General features: G+C 41.8%; 1 protein-coding gene across 1 annotated transcript in view; it reads right to left on the bottom strand.

The window, feature by feature from the left end:
• VAV3 (vav guanine nucleotide exchange factor 3) overlaps positions 1–22,200 on the bottom strand; it is a 1,314,294-nt gene that overhangs the window by 175,748 nt on the left and 1,116,346 nt on the right. The window contains exons 22-23 of the mRNA XM_078668453.1: positions 16,715–16,749; positions 8,880–8,996 (exon numbers count right to left, since the gene is read on the bottom strand). Coding sequence (XP_078524579.1) covers positions 8,880–8,996; positions 16,715–16,749 — 152 coding nt within the window. The remainder of the gene's footprint in view (positions 1–8,879; positions 8,997–16,714; positions 16,750–22,200) is intronic.

Below are 22,200 nucleotides of genomic sequence, written 5' to 3'. Positions count from 1 at the left end.
TCTGCCACTGAAATGTCTAGTTTTGCCAGGTGCCCTGGGTGGCTGCCGAGCCCAGGCTAAAATATTGCAGCTACCCATATTTCAAAGGTCATTTTATGACTGGAAATGATGATGTCTCCACGTTGTGTTTTGAGCCCTTTCATGTCCTGGGCCCTAGGCCCACCAACACAAGAGAGGTGCCATTTGTTTTGGGAGACTTGTAGGAAGACTGGGTGGTGGGAGACTCTGTCTCCCAATAGATTCCAGAATTTTTCCCTCACAGAAATATAGGCAAAATGTATATTTGAATCCATTGTATGAGGTTTGCAAGGGTTTCTGGGTAAACATAAAACCTGGTCAGAGTCACTCAGGTCATGCCACCCTGGACATCTCCAGAAATCTAGATCTTGGAAATGTGCAGGTTTTATAGGTTTCCATAGGTGCCAGCTGAGATAAGGCCCAAAAACCATGTTGTAAAAAAAGAGTCAATTTTGTTGGGTGAAATATGATGTCTCCAGGTCATGTGTTGGAGTGCATTATGCCGCAGGTGCTGGGCCCGCCACACAAATAGAACATTTGTTGTTACCAATTGGATTTCTCTGCATTTGTGCTTTCCAAATGTAAGTCAGTGTGTAAAAAAATGTCATTTTGAAAAATGCCCTCTGAATCAGATCCTTGTATGGGTACCCACAAAGCCAGAGATGTACATAAACAACAGAGCTCCAAAACTCAGTATTTGATATACAATTCAGAAATAAATAAGTATCCTCCAAGCCGTTTTCCCTTTTATACTGTATTATATGAATTGCTGTATAGTCAGTACGCAATTAAAAACTATTGTAAGGCGCTGCTCAGTTTTTGGCTCTGGGTAAATCAGGTTCTTAGAGAATCTACAGACCCTATATGTTATCATGACTAAGAGGGTCTAATTGACAGTATATTATTTTTGTAATTAAGCTTTTGTGATAAGAAGTGACAGATGAAAACATTGTCCTAAAGTGGCAGATTTTTTCCAACTTGTTTTGAAGATTTTTTTTTATTTCAAGTTAGTTTTTTTTTTTGAAAATCTTGAGGGATTCACACAATTACACCCAAAACAATAGAGGAAGTGCAGAGGTGTTGACAGAATCACCCTCCAAACTGATTTACATAAACAAAGAGATTCTATCAATGTGTAGTGATATATTTGTATTATTTGTTTTTTGTGGGTGGTGAAAAAATAGTGAAAATACTCTCTCTTAGGGTAGTAAAGATGAGAGCGCAATGTGCTTTTTAAAATACCCCTCACACACTAAAAAAATCCAGTAGTGTCATGCTTCATCATTGGGGTCTTCCCGTCCCTCTACGGGGCGGGGCGTGCTACGACCTGACCGACTACGCGGGAGCACTCATATGGTGACAGGACTATGTGACAGTGCAAGGTGGGTGGTGTCAGTGAAGTGTAGGGACCTAACGATGTGTGGGAATAAAAAAAGTTAAAAATCCTCTGGCTAGTGGAAAAAAACAATTTATTCACTTCCCTAGCTGGGGACGTTAAGAAGGGGGTTTTGGGGTTGAGCTAATCGCTACAACCTGGTCTACATGTTTCGTAGGCAGTCCCCTACTGCCTACTCATCAGGACCTTCTAATGGTCCCTACTAGACCCCAATGATGAAGCATGACACTACTGGATTTTTTTAGTGTGTGAGGGGTATTTTAAAAAGCACATTGCGCTCTCATCTTTACTACCCTAAGAGAGAGTATTTTCACTATTTTTTCACCACCCACAAAAAACAAATTCACACAATTACCCCATGCTTAATTCCGAATTTTGTCTACATCTCAGAAATCTATAGCTTTGCACAATAACTCATTGATTTCAGACCTGTTTCCACTACAAACTCGAAGAATGTTGATAGCACAAAAATTAGGAACCTCTTTGAAAAATGTCAACACTGTGGTAAAACGATGTATTTTTTTATTCAGCTTTGCATGTTCCTGAGAATGGTGACTAAACCCCTTCGCCGCGAATTCCGTCGTGGTGCGGGGGGGCTAGGGAGTGGGCGTGGTACTGCGGTGCTCATGACGGCTCCCGGCCATAATAAATCACGGTGGGTGTGTATTCATGACAGCTGGGAGATATCCGAGCTCCGCCCACTGATTAATTCTCTTAATTAACACCGCGTGGGAGGAGCGGCAACGTTCGGACGGCTCCCAGCAGTCATGAGCACACGCATACCATGACTCATGACGGCCGGGAGCCGTCATGAGCACCGAAGAGGTTAAGCACAGGAAATCTTTTGTTGGTGCCATTTTTAGGAAAAAAAACTTTACTTTTTTGTGGAACACTATATGCCTATTTTTCCCCAAGCCCCCACAATGTAACTATGTTTTGGTAATTCTCTCAGTACCCTTCAGGGAATCCACAAACCTAGGGTACCATTAGAGTCTTCATTATGTTGGGAAAAATGGAGGCACATTTGGCACATTGGATTTCCTTATATGGAAAAAGTTATGGAGGTGGAAGCATGAATTATCCCAAATAGCCACAAAAAAGGCTCAGAACTGGGGTGGAACAGCCTCAGCAGTTAAGGGATTAAAGGCAATAGCATTTTATGCACTATGCTCAGGAACTGTGCTATAGAATCTAATGTTCAAAAGAAGATATTTTTGACTAATTATCTGAAAGTGGTTATGCAAGAAAAACTATCATGATGGAAAGTTCCAAAGTTAAGGTAAACCCTCTCCCATGTTTAACCACCAGCATAATACTAAACTTCCCTCCCATGCCACACAATAAATACTCATTTTCCAAAATATCATTTCTTCAGACAATGTCCTCATAGAATTTCACAATACACTTTAATTTTCAACCACTGTATGTCTAACCATGAGACATAACGTATTATTCTTGTCAAATTTCATGGTGGGGAATCCTATATACCCTCACCTTATTACTGATCAGGGGCACCAGAGGCCTTTACTCCACCTTGACAAAAGTTGAATGTGGGGGTAATGCCTACGTTTCTTTCCACACCTTCTCTAAGGGTATTGGTAGGGGTATTGGTAACCTGCATTGTCCAAATGGGACGGGGCTTTGTTCTTGTATTTAGGGCAGTTTTAGCCTGTCCCTCTACTGTAAGACACAGAACAGCTGGGGTGGCTTCCAGCTGCTCTTGTATCATGTTCACCATTACAAACAGGGTGTAGGGGTAAATATGAGTTCGGAGGGGAGCGTAGTTTGCTTACAGATTACCTTGTGCCTATTCCCATGTTGAGCAGGCCGCAGGTTCTGTGATATGCTATGGTCCTCCAAGGACTGCAGAATGAATTGTGACACAGGGTAGCTGGTCCTACACCTAGATGACACAGGACCATGGGCAACTATGTTTGCCCCACTTTTTCATGACCCACAGCATTTGGTCATTTGGTAGGCCAGAGAAGAGTTGGACAACTCCCACATTCTCCCCTCATTCCTATGAGTATGTTTTATTTAAATCCCCACTCATATGTGAACAAGACAGGAAGAGTATGGAGAGTAAATCCCTCCCTCAATTGGGTAATGTTGGGTGGAAGTAGTACGGAATCACTTCCTTAATCAAGGTGGACAAGTGTTTGAAATTCTGCCTGCACTTGGACAATGATAGTATATAGTAAAACACCATGTCAGCTGCAAGCTCAAAAGTCACCCATCCCCAGGTATTCGCCGTATATGGTAGTGATTTCTGTGCCCATCAGTCTGTCAATGCATGCAGTCATTTGTAAGCCCCTTTGCTCATGGCCTTGCCAGAGGGGTGATGGTGGACAGCATTTCATAAATTACATCTCTCACCAACCTGGATACCAGGAAGAGGAGAGATCTACATAAGTAGCCAGGCACAAACCCCACTCACGTATGCATAAGTAACATTGGCTTCTTCCTCATTTTTTATGCAGAAAGAGAAAGAGGGCAAAAGTGTGTGTAGTTTGCTACATTTACGTGGTGTCTACACAGTGCATTTCTCTATCGGGTTTCATGATGGATTGTCTGTTTTGAAATATATGGAAGTGGCGCTTGCACATTACACACTCTTATTTTGGATTATAATCTCCAAAATGGCGGGATGAAATTTGACCAAACCAAGAAAAAGCACCAACTGATGTAAAGGCTATGGTTCCATTTAAATTTAGGGAACCTTCATTCTGCGGGATAAAACTTTTCTAAGCCATGATCCTTTATGAACCATTTATCCAACCTACATCAAATTTTGCATGCTTCTTGTTTGAATTTTGTTGTTTCACACATGTTTGCTCCAAATTGGTAAAGAGGACGATGTATATGTTGGCAGTGTGACTTCTCCATCACTACACTGCCAGCATAAAGGTCCCCACAATCAATTTAGATATGGGTGGACTTTTGGTTTGCCTACAACAGTAACTACTCCATCACTGCCATAGCCAACCCTCCCTGAGGGTTAAGGCCACTGGAGAAAGTGTGTTGTTTGAGAGGGCTGCTAACCAGGGCCAGACTGACTACTAGGCGTTTTGGAATGCTGCCGAGCTGGGGGCTGATTTCACTGCGGTGGGGGCTGACTTTGTTGATGGAGACCTGCGTGTGCTGCAAAATAATTAAAGCAAAACGAATTCGTTTAGCACTCGCAGGTCCCCATCAACGAAATCAGCCCCCAGATCAGCAGCATTAAAAAACGCCTGGTAGCCAGTCTGGCCACGGTGCTAACCCTGCACAAGCAACAGCCACAATTCATGTCAGTATGAACCACTAAAGTCACAAAATTAACCTGTGCGGAACCCTCTACCAGCTTGGCACAAAGTAGTCAGGCTTAACTTAGAAGCAATGTGTAAAGTATTTATGTAGCACACAAACAGTGATTAAGTGACAACACAACAAAAACAATTACACGCCAACTTGGAGAAATAGAGTACATTTTTATAAATTATTTGAAACCCAAAATGACATAAATACCACAGCTATGATTACTTAAAGTTTAAGGTACAAATTAGTGCCTAAAAGATCAAAGCACAAACAGTGGAAATCTAGTTGCACGAGATAGAGTCAAAGACGAAAAATATGGCTGACTACGATGGAGCGTGAGTTGAATACAAAAAAATTGATTAGGCCATGTCGGCCCTTATCTTTGGACTTAGATGAAATTTTGAAAAAAAGTGTCTGAGAAGGTAGACGTTCAGCGAGGCAAGGCTGCAGGAAGTGTCCAAGGAGGAGCCTTCATCGTCGGAGACCTAATGGATTAAGTTGCAATGAAAATTTCCAAGTTCTATTTTTATGAAGGTGAGAACCTCCAGTGGGAAGAAGCTGTAAGCTGTAGTCAACAACAAGCCAAATATCCCTGCTGCCTGGACCACTGAACAGCATTTGCTGCTTCTGAGAAGAACGTAGCGGGAGCTACCACGAAGGCAGGCCGACCTGTGATGCACCTTGGGTGAATAGACAAGCAGGTTGGTCCCAGTCTGTTCTTGGTTCTCAGGGCAATTTTTAAGAATAACATTTATGTTCCACGCTTTAGATTTTGGCTCTCTAAGCACCTTTGGCACCACTTCCATGGGCCCATGAATGGGGAGGTACCACTTGGAGGGGTTGGACTCACTCAGGCTGGATCTAGGTACAGGTTCAAGATGGTTGGAGTTGTTTCTCTCCCTGAGGCTCTGATCAGGAGGCCAGCCAACTAGCCCTTGGAGTCACTCTTGCAGTTCTGGGTTCAAACAGTGGAACAGGGTTGAAGCAGCACAGCAGGCCGCTGAGGGTTCAAGGTAGGCTTCAACCAGCAAAGCAGTCCTCTGAAGGACACAACAGCAGCATGTGGTCCTCTGAGAGACGTTCCACAGGTCCAGAAAGTGAAATGAAGAGCGGGTCTGGAAATCCTATCTGTATACCTGGTGCCTTCTTTGAAGTTGGAGATGTATCTCTTTGGAGTGTCTGGAGTTGCCTGCCTCCTCTGCCCTGGCTCCAGGATGGCAATGAAGTACTGTCAAGGCTTTTGTGTAAAGACTGGGCACAGTCTATTGATTTGCAAGTGGGGCTGTGTCCAGCTCCGCCCCAGCATCCTACCAGTGATGGCCCATTCTGGCATGCCTAGTCCCTCTATTGTGTGGCTGTCTTAGAGGAATAAACAACTACACCCAGTCTTGTGACTCGGGAACAGACTGCAGGCACCAAAGTGTTACAGCATAATAATGCAAGCTTTCTAAAAGTGAATTTTCAAAATTGTAATTTTAAAAATCAACTTTACCCATAAAGAAGATTTTAAATTACAATTCCTCAGATACCAAACATGTAATCCTTACCTGCTCCCAATCAAACGTTAGCACTTATTAAATGTAATATGGCTATCCATTGTTATCTTATGAGAGGGGTAGGCCTCGCAGTAGTGAAAAACGAATTTGCAAGCTTTTCACTACCAGGGCCAGTAAAACTCAAAAGTAAATATCCAACCTTTTCATTACAATGCACCTTACTCTTTGGGCTACGTAGGGCTACCTTAGGGGAGACTTATATGTAACAAAAGGTGAGGTTAGGTCTTGGCAAGGGGGTTATTTTGCCAAGTCGATTTGGTAGGGTAAAACTGCATTCAGGTTGCAATGGCTGACCTGGGATATATTTTGAGAGCTACTTAGTGGGTGCCACGATAGGCGCTATGTCCCACTAGTAGAGTTAAATGTTATGCCCTGGGTATAGGGTATACTACTTTTCTATGGACTCGTAAGAATATTAATTATGTCAATCAGATGTAAAGTCAATTTTACCATGTTTTTGGGCTTGAGTACTCGTCCTTAAGCATTGGTTAGAAGTGATAGATTGCACAGAATCCTAAGGCCCCAAAAACAAAGGCAGAAAAATCAGAGGGTGGTGGCAACAAGTTTAGGGGAAGACACCCTAAGCATGACAGGTCTAACAGCGGACATGTAGCCATATATTTTACTGCTTGTCACCACCGAGGAACAGTAAAAAGTAAATAATGATCTCCGTGTCATGGGAGATGACTCGAATAGCGAGGTGAGCTCTATTTTCTTACTTTAAAAAGAAAACCTAATTTCGGGATTTTCTTTTAATAAAAAATAAACCTGTTTAGTACAGGGTTACATCCCAGTGCCTTAACCCTGCTCCAAAGAGCGATATGCATGTCCCTGAAGAAAAACACATTTAATGGACTTATTATTGAGAGGGATAATATTTGCCCAATCTCCGCGTTGTACTCAGATATCCTTTCAGAATATAAACGCCGAATATGTTGCAAATATGAATCCCCATAAAAAATATGAGCACAGCTTTAATTCCATGTTCTCAGAAAAATAAAAATCTCCATCCTTGGATCTGTCGTCGCAGTTCTAGTACAGGCATTAATTACAGGGTAGGTTTTAGAGACTCCCTTCCGACTGGCAGACTAGATACATATGACGCAGAATATCTGGGCTTACATTCCTGTCAGTTATAACACATCACACTAGCCCTACACTATTTCCAATGGCTAGACAGAAAAGCCTTCTGTCGATTCAAAAAAGTTGTCTGACTTGCAAAGCTCCCAAATCCATTATCCTCATCTTGCAAAGTACCTGCAGGACAATGTCAGTCTATGGAAGCTTATAGGCATTATTCAATAAAGAGCCGCTCTGCTTGAAATCTAGAGCACCAAGAAACAAAAACATTCACATCATCCATTAGAGAGTTAAACTCATGCTGCCTTTAGCTGCATCTATCACATTACTCTGAAAAGAGCTTAGAAGCCAGACTATTCAATAAGTACGTCACACAGGGAAAATCATTCAACTAAATGCTTTCCCGGCATTCAGGCTAGACATTAATCATCAACTACCATCTAACAGATTATCGGGCTACTAATGCATACGGTGGAGCACCCACATCCGCGACAGGCAGACAATGCTTTCGAGCCTTGGAAAGTTGTGAAATCTGTCCACACTATGCCTTCTCTTACTGGGTTCAGAGCATGATCCTCTTTTAGCACTTGGAAGGGCCATTCACACCTGCAGATGCACCAGGGATAATTGCCTGTATCCCTTGGAAGTTCCTGCTGTTCATCACAAAGGACTGTTCCATCCCCACAAAGTAGACTTGATGGCTGCAGCCTACCTCACAAAACGCAATATTGAAGCCGTCCAACATGTATGTAAATAAACACTAGAGTTAAGTGCTAGTGCACTAACAGCAGTACAGATCTGGTTTGCACTCAGTAAATCCATACAAATTATCAACGGATTTTAGCAATAATAATAACAACAAAACCCGCAACAACTATTATTATTACTAATCTTTTTCTTGTTATTATTAATGGCTGGAAGATGATCTCTTTGAAGAAGAATAGGCTGTGAACAGCCTGTAGATTGAAGTATTGCACTTCAAACACACACTGGTTGCTTCACTCATTGAGGCTCCTAGCCCAAAGGGTGACTTTACAGACTGACCCACAATACAGTAATCCCAGATGATGTAAAAACTGCTGCCGTGTAAGAGGCCATGTTTCAAAAGGAAAAGTTCGCTCCATAAATAATCATAAAAATAAACTCTTAAGAGTACCGCAGCCGGTGCCAAGCTGCTCAGAAGGTATTTTGAGGCTTGGGGCCAAAGAAGAGCAGAGGCCTCTTGATCCTTCTTACGTTTTTGGCAGGTACCATATACACCTCTTTCTGGGTTTCTATAAAAAAAGAAAAGAATGTATCTAGCGCCATTTAGTAGTTTTGCAAAGTAAGCTACCTCAAGATGATAGATTTGTTTAAAATCTTTCAATACATTTTACTGAAGGACCGCAGAGTCCTGGAGAGTGCAGGACCTGGGACATAAAGCTCCCTCTACAGGCCCCCTTGGATGGGCCTGGCTGTTACTCTTTGAGTCGTAAATGTCCTAATAAACCCGCACACGGACATTTTAATGGAGGTTTTTCCATGGTACTTACTTTATGCTTATCGCATATTCCCCTGATTCCTTGGTCCTGTGACGCACCAGGTAAGTGCTATTCCCTCGGTCCATAAGCTCACTCTCTGCCTGCTGCCTCTCCATTGCCCCAGCATACCTGCAAAAGATGATTTATATAAACTTAACAATACAGTATCCAATCGAACACAAGGTAAATATGCTTTCTATCTCATACGATTTGGTGGCATACCTACGCAACATGTGCTAAACACGGCGTTATTTATGCAATAACTGTTAGTTTTGCAACAATCTGCTTCATTTAATGATTTATTCGCATTCGATTTTACCACCAATTCTGGAAGATGATTGAAAGATTTCATTTATCCATCGCACAGCCTACAGTAATATATCATTTCTTAAATTTTTTGTATATTTGCCATGTGCAATCCTCAGAATGAGAATTTGAATCCGTACTTTACAAAAAAACGATTGCAAACTTACTAGTTTAATTTTACACCTACGTTTCGAGTTCATCTTGACGTTTTCGGTAATCACAAGGATTCTGTCACAACCCTTTGAGAAGCTGCGATTGTAGCACTTTTCACTTGATCTCTACTCGGAATATTTTGTAAATTCTATTTACGAAGGGCAAAGAAATGTGTATATTTGATGACACAAAAATACCCCACCAAGTGCTAATTCACTTGCTAATTGTTTTTTCTTAACATTCTCATCAATTTTGAAGATGTTTCCTTCTCATTTCGACCTTTCATACAGATTTACTCCAGCAAGAAAGTAAGTAAATCCATGGTTAAACCCTGGGCGGGAATATGCCTTGCAAAGGTTTGTGAATATCCACCAACTCAGCTTCCACCGATTGCATGACAAATGTCGCAGACTAGAGGAAAAACAACTGCCTGCAGCTGAACACAGGCAAGACGGAAGTACTGATCTTTGGCAACAGCAACAATACTGGGAACAACTTCTGGAGGCCATGTGACCCGCATGTGATGTCAGCAAATTCCAGCAGTGTAGCTCCCTTTGATTATCATTAGCCTAATCTTCACGAAGGAATTCATTTTGAGTGCTACCCCATCCCCCAGATTTCTTATGGCCATGAGACCTAGGCCACACACGCACTCCCTCCAGCCATGCCAGAAACCTTGGAATCATCATTGACCACAAGCTCACCATGAAATCACAGATCAATGCTGTCTTCTCTGCTTGCTTCCTCACTCTGCATGTGCTACGTAAGATCTTCAAGTGGCTACCTCTACACATGAGATGCACAGTGACACCGGCCCTTATCACCAGCTGACTGGACCACAGCATTGCCCTCTAAGTAGGAATTACCACACACCTTCTACAGAGACTTCAGACCATACAGAACAGTGCAGCCAGACGCATCCTCTGCCTTCTCCAACAAACCCAAATCACACCGCACCTCAGGCAGCTCCACTGGCTCCCTGTACAGAAGCAACGCAAATTCAAGCTGCTGACCCACACACATAAGGCTCTACAAAACCAAGGACCCACATACATTAACCACTGCCTGAACTTCCACCAACCACCGAGATACTAAGCTCCGCCCATACTTGCCCATACTCCCAGTGGCATAGCTAGACATCATGCCGCCTGTGGCGGTAACTGCTTTTGCTGCCCGGTTGCCGGAAACAGGTGGCGGGGGTGTTGGCGATTCCTGTGCACCCCGCGACGGCCGCAGTTAAGAGCAGGGGGTGCTGACAATTTCCGCATGCCCCGTGCAGGCTGCAGGTCAGAGCAGGGGAGGATGCCGCCCCGTACCATACTCCCACAACTGCCTTGCTATACCACTGCATACTCCCTGCATCACCAAAGCAGAAGTGGCGGACACTCCTTTTCTTTTTTTTATGAAGTTTTATATAGCGCAAACTTGACCCGAAGGTATCGGGTATCAAATCGCTTTACACAAGCACCAGCTGTGTTACATGAGGACACATTCATTTTTGTTAGGCACGGGGAGATTACGTGATTTGGTCAGAATCAAAGGATGTTGTGTATCCCTGCTGAGACTCGAACCTGGTTCCCCAGCTCCGAGGTCGACCACCCTGGCCGTTAGGCCAACTCCTCTCCCCTGGCCTTCTCCCACATGGCAGCAAAACCTGGAACAGCCTCCCCATGCACCTCCAGACCATCCCCTCACTTCTGGAATTCCGAATGGCCCGCAAGACCTGGCTGGTCGAATAAGCCTCTGGGACCTACAAGTGCCTGGAGTAGCTGCACTTTAAAAAAATGCTGATTGATTGCTTGGGTGTTCACCTATTTTGTGAAGTACAGTGGCACTGGAACTCCAACTTCACATCATTTGGTTTCAATTTACTTGCAGGGCCAGTAAAAGAATGTCCTGATTATGTAATAGTATTCTTAATTTTGCCAGCGTTAACTGACCTTGTCCCAGTTATTACTAGGGGAGGCGTATCTCACTTTTCCCAGGAAGGGCAATCATCAGGAAAGTATAATGAAATGCAGGCCCCTCCCATTTCAACATAGGTGCCATTAAAGGGCCTGGCAATCCCAGCATCCTCCTGAACAGCCAAGAAGCTTGTCAAAATCTGGACTAGTCAAAGAAAGGGAGGAGCTGTCATAACGACTTGGGTGAGAACAATTAGGACTGGAAGGAAAGAAGAAGAATGGTTAGTAATCAGAGTATTGAAACTACATTACTTGTCTTCGCCTCAGTCCTCAATTGTGAGCGACACTCAAGCTAAAAGGCCTTTGAGTTTGAAAAAACGAACATTTCAAATTATAACTCCCTTACTGCAACCCATCCAGTGATTTTGTTATATAGAAGGAAACATATTCCATAGCAGAATACACTGGAGAACCCCTCACCAACCTTACTTCAATCAAGTTCCAATTCATTAGACTCCAAAGACAAACAGACGTATTTACAGAAGCCCAGGTAGCAGCTAAACACATTTCAGGAAGATGAACTCGCTGAACCTTTGCTCATGAGGCAGCAAAATGTCTTGCTGATCTACCCTGGATTCCATCCACAAGAGGAACTCTTGCCAAAGAATAAGCCAAAGCTTTGCTGGTCCTGGTCCATCTGTTGTTCACGAAGGAGGAAGCTTTTTGGCCTTGACATGCTGATCCAAATGCTACAAATAAGTGGCCGAAACATTTGAACTGTTCAAATGAAAAACAATCATACTTTTATAACAACCAGCAGTTGTTATATGTTGTCTTCTGGATGAGAACAGGATCAGAAAGAAACAGGTAAGACAACTTCTTGAGTTGTATGTGAGAGAGACCTTTGGCAAGAAGCTAGGTCAGTGCCCAAGTTACACCATCATCTACAATTAATAAAAATGATGCACAACAATAGAAGTGCTCCATATTATGTAGGCTGATGCGAGGGCAACCAAAAAAGCAACATTCAATGCCAAAGATAAACACCCACAGACTCTGATGGCTTTAATGGATTAAACTAAAGTCAATCAGGTGTCAGTCATGTTCCTCACTCTGCTCATACATCAATACCATCGAATATATCCAGTTAGTAGATGAAGCTTGCCAGCATAATATATTGAGATGTTAAACAAGTAAACATAGTGCTTCAAAAGTGAATTTAAAAAACGCTGTCAAATGAAAATAATAATTTGTTAATTTGTCTTAAATTTATTCTAAAGTTATATTTATTGACTTCATCAGGGTGCTCCTGTTTCGCCTACACCACAGCTGAGTGCAGTCCATTACAGCTGGAGATGACAATGTTTGCAAAGTATATGCTTTTGTTTGCATCTTGCCAATAAGCATCTTGTTCCCCATCTACTGTCTGCAACATCAGTTTACCATGAAGGCATTTTACTTCCATTAACCAGGCATAATAGGCCAATAATGATATACAGGCACAAAAAATATCTAACTTAAAATGAACATGTGTTATATGTTTCCAATTCAATAGGTACATAAGTCTAGGTGGCACAGTGATATCAAAGTACAATAAGTAGATATCATCCACTATTTGCAGGGAGGCCTTGCTTATCTTTCCTTATTTTGGTGGAACAAACATTTGCCCACCTTGAAAGGTGCGTCTTGAACTTTCAAATAATTAATAAAGAAATGAACATCATACAAAAGGCAACTGTAATGCTCACAATGGTGTTTTTTATAGACAACATAATTAAAATGTTGCTAAATGCTTAACAAACTGATTTTGACAATGTTTTGAGTATTCAATTCAGGATGATTAGGTTATAAACTACAAAAGAAATAATGTACTACATTATAATAAGTTTATATTCATGATTCGCAACTTTGAGTCCCATTACTACTTGTATGATAAGCACATATACATTTAGCACCTGATATTAACCCAACTACAGATATCACCAAGTTGAAGATGAAAAATAACATCCTGTGAGAATATTCCCCTTCTTCCCGTCGGCACCCCCATTTTTTCTGAATTTTATTGCTGGTTTTTAAACTCTGGAGTAGGGCACTAATGCCTATTGCCCAGCATATGTGTTCTGGCCCCTAAAACATGCAGAAATTGACTAATCGCTAACAGCTTTATTTAAATTTTACATAAGGCCAAAGTATATGGTGCGTAAATATACCCTTGTCATAAAAAGCTACCACTGTAGCCTGACTGTGGACTATAGCCCAACATGTCAAAATAAACCTTTTGAACAAAAGAAGACCTTCCTTCAAAAATATTAAAAAGTCACTTCTATGTAGGCCATGCAGCCCACAAGGCTGGGTGCATGGTATTTAAAAGTAGGACATTTAGAATTGTAAAGTCAACATGTTCTTATAGTAATTAGCATCCAAAAGCTATTTTCACTGTAAGAAGGCTTTGGCTGGTCCATTGAGAACAATGTGAATAGGAATGAACTAATAATTCTGCTATCTCTAGATTGAGACCAGCTAGAAATATGATTTAATCACTCATTCTAATATTTATTAAAAGCCCAACTCAAAGGTGAAGTCGGATTTTTTATAAATATTAAGGAAAAGTAACTATTAGAAAGTTACCCTTTTTGCTGTCTGAAGCTCTTGGAAACTAATTTGTATAAGTTCACCGCCAGTAGCCCAATGAGTGATTAACCCTAGGGAGCAGAGACAATTGCTTGAGTGTGGGAGTTGTATTCTCTTCCTCTGGCAGTATGACCACGTCGGGTGGACCCAGGAAAAAACTTTACTTTAATGGGCCTTTCCTTGTCACAAGCAGAAATTAGGTGACATCTGGAAAGGCCCGAGCCTTTGTCTTCCCTATCAGACTGAAACCAAACCCAGTTGGGGGAAAGCTGCCCCAGAACTAGTATGCAGTGCTCTGAGTGGAGGGTACTAATTCCCTGGCCACACATCTGTGTAGGCACACACGTTTTAAACATGGGGAGATGAGATGGTTCCTCATCTTATATTTTAAGAGTGAGCGGCTCTGTGTGATTGTTTGTATTAGGGCTAACAGGAACTACTGAAAACGTTGATAGGGTTACTCCTAGGAACTTCTACCCCATTTATTAGGGAGGAGCCTCGGAGTCACCCCCACGGATTAACTGGTGTAAGGAAAACAAAAGAGAAGTGGGCCTGCTGTCTGTGACCTGAGAGGGGCCCTGAAGAACAAGAACTTTTTCCTATTGCCCTGGAGAAAGAGGTGAACTCCAAAAGTCAGTTGGCTGACCTCCGGTATAACTACAGGGCCACAACAAGCTGCAGAGGCCTTTTCCCTGCAGCGTCCAGCTGGCCAGAATCAACTAGACCTGACCTAACCTAACATGGCCTTTGCTGGTGACGTTTCCTGCAGAAGCCTTGGCCTCCAATTGCTAAGGTCCTTGCACCCATGGCTTTGTCTAACTTGACTTTTCCTACTACCTCAGAAAACCAGAGCCTTGGAAAATGTTTTGGATTTACAGACCTTCAGATGATGGGACCAATCACCTCAGCATCTCCAACAAAGGCACACCCACACTGGGATAAGAAAACAGGTTTCTCTTGCTAAAAGCTTCTCTGCAGCAACACAATCAAATCAGCAAACCCTTGGAGAAAATGTATCTGGCCCCATGGAACTCAACATCAAATACAGCCTGCTGGCTTGACCTGCTGAAGGGTTTTGATTTTCAGAAAAAAGGTATAACCTCGGATTTGGTCAAGCCTGGTTGGTGTATCTGACCTGTGATCCATCTCAGTAGGCCTCAAACCACACATAGGTCCCGGTCTACTTTGACCATTGACTAGCATGGATAGTTTACACTTTTTGATGTTATTTTTCCTTAAGTGTTTATAAAATTCATACCTCTGGCTCCCCTTATTAGATTGTGTGGTTTTAGTGTCATTTTGTTAATAAAACTGTTCTCTATTTGTCTAAATTGGAGTGATATTTTTATTAGGTTGTGTGTATGACCTTTTAACTGTTTTCGGAACTTCTAAATGCGTTACAGATTTTCACTAAGTTAAGCTGCTCTGTGCCACAACTAGTAGGGCTTGAGCTCAGTTTTACATTTCTGAAATCTTTGAATAGACCTAACACGTTTGTAACTTTATTACTTGTGGTGGACTACCATTTATCCCAAATAATAAGTCACTTTTTCACACATCCCAATTTGTAAGTTAGGCACTAAGAATTTAAGAATATTGGTATTGCCTCAATTATTCTCCATTTCAGCCCATTTGAGACCCAAAGATTTTGTCTGCTTTTTGCTGCCTAAACAATGTTATGAGGTATTTCTACAATACTTATGAAGCTTGATGCAGTTGGTCACTTTAACTGCATTGGAATTACTGTGTCAGTTGTAAAGGGGTTTTATCTGTACACCCCTCTTGGAAAAGACGATAATGTCGCCAGTTAAATGTAGCACACTGATTGCTTCTATGTTTTATTGCTTCAGGAATGGTGCAAACATTGCATCGCATGAACACCCATACTTCATTCTTTTAACATTATTCTTCTAATGTATGTAGAAGAAAAATTTCAGAAGTACCCCAAAAACGAAGTTCAAGGAAGACAGATAAGCTTTGCACTGTATAGTGAGGCACACAGTTAAGAATTACCATACATTGCTCTTTCAGAATGCTGTATTTGTCCTCTTGAATATATACAACTGTTCGAAGTGTTTATTAAGCCTAACCCTTTTAATCTGGATCTACACGGGCATCCACTGAAAAACAGTGTAAATAATAGTGACTGAAAAAGATGCGACAGAAAGGTCACATAACCATAGCCTGGGTATTATGGTTTGCCAGTCAGCTACAGTGGCTAACTGGTTTGTTGCGAAAAAACAAAAACAATACCCTTCCAACCACACTCCCCACAAGGTGCAGCTTGCTCTCCGGGTGGTTGAGCTCTTCAGTGCATCACATAAGTATACTAAGCAAGTGCTACAATACAATACTTTACATTTATTCTGTCACAGAGGGAAATCCAGTAAACTATCGTACAAGTACATTTTTCTTATATTGTAGACCCCCCACTTAGAAGTGCCTCTAATGCCAGGTGGAGCTGGCTTGCTGTCCTAACCTTGATGGTTTGTAGTTGGGCATCCGCTTGGGCATGAGGTTCCCAAAGTTCTTACCTGTCTCAAAGTGAATGAAGGGAGAAAATGCTTGCGAGTGAGTGGTTTCATTGAAGGTCAAATTACGTTGCTAAATGTGGTAAGAAAGAGTGATAAAATCAAAGAATAAATGATTCTTCAGGGAGAATGATACATTGGAAACTACTCTATTGCTTGGAAACTGTGCAAGTAGAGATGGACTCTAAGCACATGGTTCTGGGTGGGGCGAAAAGAGAAGACGTGTTTACCACACCCGGTAAATTTAAACACTGAGGGGTGACAAGGCGTTGTAAATTTGAAATAAATAAGTAATCTGTTCTGAGAGCCTTCTACAACTTACCATGGCTGTCCTGAGTAATCTGCAGGTTTTGGCACCTATAAAGTGAAATAAATTAGAAAACACAATCACAAATGGATCAATAAAGTATATTTTTATGACAGCAGAAGATCAAGATATAAAAATTAAAATGTGATCATTGCAATGAGTGTTACAAAGCATAGGTCAATAAATTATTGAAAACAAATAACAATGCACATTTTCATTAAAAGCTTCATTTTAAACAGACTCAAATCCAGTGACTTCACTTTACCTTATATTTAAACACATTTGGTTGCATGGACTTTATGGCCCAACATGAGAAGGGCAAGCAATGGCAAAGCCAATAGGAAGAAATACAGATGAAACTCTTCTGAAGTATAACCCTAGTCGTTTGTTTCTTCCTCGCAGCTTGCTTCGGCAGTTAACCTCTTTCAATTGAAGTACACCTTATTGTCCTTTCTCTGTGCCTGGTCCCTTTTACGTAAAGTTGTGCCTTTCTTTCTCGCTGGTTTTACTGCATGAAGAGGATGGCTACTTTCCTTACGCGCAGGGTGTTTCTCCGTCCATCGGCAAGTACACTGTTCACCGTGGGTGCTTTTTCACCTCTTGCTTTTTGTTCTCCCGCATGCGTGGAGATGTGTTTTTCACCTTTCTGCGCTTTCAGTCAGGAGCTCTAATGGTTTACATTTTTCATTTCCTTGCTCACTCACCCTCACCTAACAGGCTCCGGCTTCATCCATTCCCCAGTTCGCCTTTAGGCACGCTCCTTCTTTCATTCCTACTTGAGACTATCGCCACTATCTTCTTATACATTCACAATACTTCCATCCTCATATTTTATTTTACTCACTAGTGAATATTTACATGCTTTTCTGTCCAGGAAGTTATACATAAAGATTAAGGGGAACATTAGGATGCGGGCGGACTTTGTCTGCCCGCCATCCCGTCGTAAAAAGGGACCACCCACCATAAGGGCGGGGGTCCCGTGGGTGCCCTTAGGATGCGCTCGCCACAGTGGCGAGCGCATTCTGCATTCCTAACATTGTGGCGGGTGGTGCACTCAGCACCGCCTGCCACAATGCCAGGAAGGCATGTTGTGCATGGAACTGCAGGGGGGTACTATGGTACCCCCCATGTGCACCCTCCACCCCCCGGAGTCCCTGGGTTCCCGCAGCGGGCCCCCCAAGCAGACTCTGCATGCCTTTCCGTGGCGGCAACGCCACCATGGAAAGGCATTTCAAAACCCACATTCTAATATGGCTGGGGGTGTCTTTCAGACACCGCCACCCTATTGAACCCTTTTCTGCCCGGTCGACATGTTGACCAGGCGGGAAAGCGGCGGACTGTCTTTCCGTCTGCTGTGGACCACGCAGCAATCGTAATATGTCGGGGGGTCATTTCTGCACGGATAGCGGGCAGATTGCCCCCGCCGGGCCGGCTGTGACTACCGGCGGCCCGGCGGGGGCGATCTGCCCGCCATCCTAAGGGGGCCCTAAGTGTCATTTAACTAAAATAAGTGAACCAAACTTAGAGGAGTATTTACAATTGTTGACGCACAAGCATATTATTATAAATCACAGTATAGTAATGTGGTCGTAAAACATTCGCAATTCACAGCCAATTGAAAGTTGGTGGTAACTCATTTGCGAATGGGCAGGGATTCAAGGTGGAAGACGTAACTAGACAACGTTGTGATGTCCTTTTAGCTAGATGCCAACCCAGCCCCACTTTCACATGCAACTTCCTCTTACGCTACAGAGCTCCCCCCAACAAAGCTGCTTTTACTGATGCTTTCTTGCACACAGTCTCCGATCTATCGCCAAAACTGTTCAATATTGCTATATTTGGTGACATAAACATCTGATTTGATAAACCAATTAAGTCGCTAAGAAATGCTATCACATTATATCTAAATACACACAACGTACAGCAGATCGTCTTTGGACATACCCACATAGTAGGCCATACATACAATGTTATTTGTGGTAATCTGGAACTAAATACTTTTCAACAAAACTCACCTGTTGCTTAGACCAATCATCCCCTCAACTTTCACTCAAGATCCCAAATAAACCAGCAACCCATTACAACACATAGACAATGGAATAAACTAAATATGCAGGAGTTATAATCACACCTAACATACGATATTCTTGTGGAAACAATAGCCTGAGTGGAAAAGCTCTATGCATTTATGTTGTCAACATTTGACATATTAATCGGAAAAACAACTATGAAACACTCAAAAGATAGAAGAAGGCCCCTTGGATGAATGAAGTCCTTTTGCTAAATGTCCAAGCCATAAAATTGTCCTCCAACTCCATAACATTTTATTGGAATTTCGCAATTCAGACCATTGTCAAACTTCTACTCCACTTTCCAAGACTTCTGCATAAACTAGCAATGCAATACATTGTCTAAACAAAGCAGCCACAATGGATTCGTATCTAACAATAAATAGAATCAATTCCTACACAGCAAAGAACAATCACATCAGATAAATATGTTCCAACTATATGAGCCTTTCAAGAAATTACAACATCTCAATTTGAAGACCTATTAAAAGCTGCCTTTTGGACCTCTGGCCTCCATGTATTTTCAAAAAGATCCTCCAATCAACATCACCATCTTGGGAAATAGGGTGGGAAGTAATGTAATTATAAAACAAATATTCTTTTTTATTTATTATTATTTATAATTAATTTATTATGAATTAATTATTAATTGGTTATTAATTAATATAAATTAATTAATAGATAATTATATTAATTGTATTATTTTTATAGGAGTGGGTTGTGGCTTTATAGGGGAATAAGGTGGGAAGAAATTTAATTATGAAAAAATAATTATTAATTTATTATTAGTTATAATTAATCGAATATTATTTAATTATTTATTAATTAATATAAATTAATTCGTAGATAATGATATTAATTGTGTTATTTTTTTAATAGTGTGTTGTGAGTTTATAGTGAAATAGGGTGGGAAGTAATTTAATTATCAAAAAGGACAATTGAATTTTTATTTATTAGTATTTATAATTATTTTATCATTAATGAATTATTATTGGTTATTATTATTTTTAATTAATTCATTATTTTATTAGTTCGGTTTTTTTAGGAGCGGGTTGTGGATTTTTATTTATTTATTAATTTTAAAGGTTTTATAAAGCGCTGGCTAGAACCGGAGGTATCAATGCGCTTTACATGAGATTCAGACCATAGTTGCAGGTTACATTGTTACAAAGGTTACACAGTTACATGTAAGGTCGAGACAAACAAGAAGGACATATACGTAAGGGAAAAAGCAGGCAAAATGAAGGAGGGAAAGAGGAGGAGAGGGTGAGAGACACAGCATGGAAAGAGGAGAGGGAGGTTGACGGGGATGCAAACTGGTAGAAGAGACAAAGCTGCATCATAAGTCCAGTAAGCTGTGATCCCAGGGGAAGTGGTATCATTTCCCCATCTCTAAGGTAAAAACCTAGCACAGGCCTTTCCAGAAGCTTTGCCATCCAGGACATGAAGCACACAGTTAGTAATTCAAATTATTTTTCACAATTTACAGAAGTTTATAGTACGCTGCCCATCAGCAATCCCGATGTCTTCATATTAAGTTCTTGGGTGCAGAGGATGATGCTCAGAAATAACAGTGTTTAACCCAGTCATCATCCAGGGGAGATAGCTCAGAATCATGAGGCTGACGGAGAAGATCATGAACCCAATGAAGGCCAACTCGTGGACCGTAGGGTCTCTGTAAAGGACACGTATGTCAGAGGGAGCAGGCTAAGTTCTCCAGGACGTTCAGGATGAAGTTAATGTGGACCAAGACGTGGTAAGTGCGGGTGGAACATGACGTGGCACGATAATGATTCCAGTAGGCCACAGCCACCAGGAAGCAGGGTGCAGAGTGGAAGCCAATGCAGTAGCATCAAACATTCCTTTGTGGGCTTTCCCGCCCCAATCGAAGAGCTAATGGAGGAGAGATAATTCAGAACCCCAACCTCATCAGATACCAACTGCGCTCCTCCGGTCCAGTACTCGCTGAAACTGCTGCTCCGATTTGGTGACTGCGGTCGGCGTACAAGGTAGAGACATAATGAATCACCCCATGAGACAAAGAAATCTTCCTTCTGGTGCACTATGCTGTCATCTTAGTGCCAGGCGATATATCTCGTAGTGTGGCGATGCTCATTCCGGCGCAAATCTGAATATGAAAAATGTCATCACCGGACCTCAGATGACGATGTGGACATGAGGATTGATTCGACCATAAGCAAGATGCAGAGTGACCTCATCTGCCCGCCATTTCCTGCAGGAGAAAAAAGAAACACTCTGTCCACCATTTTGATTCACAGGGGATCACTATACACGGACTTTAATCAAACGTGTGCCCCTTATACCTTAGGGACTGTATGGGGTCAGCGGTGGTGGGAAGAGAGGCTTTGCCTGCCTGCTGAGCCGTGCACACCTGGAGCTGTTCCCGGTTTCTAGCCCCATGTCGCTCGGTGCCGAGATGCACTGTATCCTGACGTGGTCATGAAAATAAGACATTTGACCTGACAAATAAACACTATTCAAACAAACACGTACAGGGTTTATAGGGGTATAGGGTGGGAAGTAATTTAATTATAAATAAGTAATTATTAATATTTATTTATGAGTATTTATTAATAATGTATTGTTAAATACTTATTAATTGGTTATTTATTTAGTTTTAATAATTATTTATTTATAAGTATGTTAATGTTAACCCTCTGCTCTCCAACATTTTCCCTACTGTTGCATTCACTGAAGTGGGAATAGTTATTTTTATTCCTACGCTATGCAACACTTTCCCTACTGTTGCACTCACTGGAGTGGGAATAGTAATATTTACCCCTCGGCAATCCAACACTTTCCCTACTGTTTCACTCACTGGAGTGGGAACAGTAATTTTTACACCTACGCTATCCAACAGTTTCCCTACTGTTGCACTCAATGGAGTGGGAATAGTAATTTTTAGCCCTCTGCAATCCAACACTTTGCCTACTGTTGCACTCTCAGGAGTGGGAATAGTAATTTTTACCCCTACACTATCCAACTCTTTCCCTACTCTTGTACTCTCTGGAGTTGGAATAGTAATTTGTAGATCTCCGCTACCCAATACTTTCCCTACTGTTGCCCGCACTATAGTGGGAATAGTAATTTGTACTCCTCCGCTATCCAAAAGTTTCTCTACTGTTGCACTCACTAGCGTCGGAATAGTAATTTTTATCCCTATGCTATCCAACACTTTCCCTACTGTTGCACTCTCTGGAATGGGAATAGTATTTTTTACCCCTACGCAATCCAGCACTTTCCCTACGGTTACACTCACTGGAGTGGGAATAGTAATTTTTACCCCTACGCTATCCAACACTTTCCTTACTGTTGCACTCTCTGGAGTAGGAATAGTAATTTTTACCCCTACGCTATCCAACACTTTCCCTACTGTTGCACTCTCTGGAGTAGGAATAGTAATTGTGTCCC

Source organism: Lissotriton helveticus, chromosome 1_2 (genome assembly GCF_964261635.1).
Source record: "Lissotriton helveticus chromosome 1_2, aLisHel1.1, whole genome shotgun sequence".
Lineage (NCBI taxonomy): Eukaryota > Metazoa > Chordata > Amphibia > Caudata > Salamandridae > Lissotriton > Lissotriton helveticus.
The sequence above is the reverse complement of the archived record's forward strand: the minus strand, read 5'-3'. Positions and strand labels throughout refer to the sequence as shown.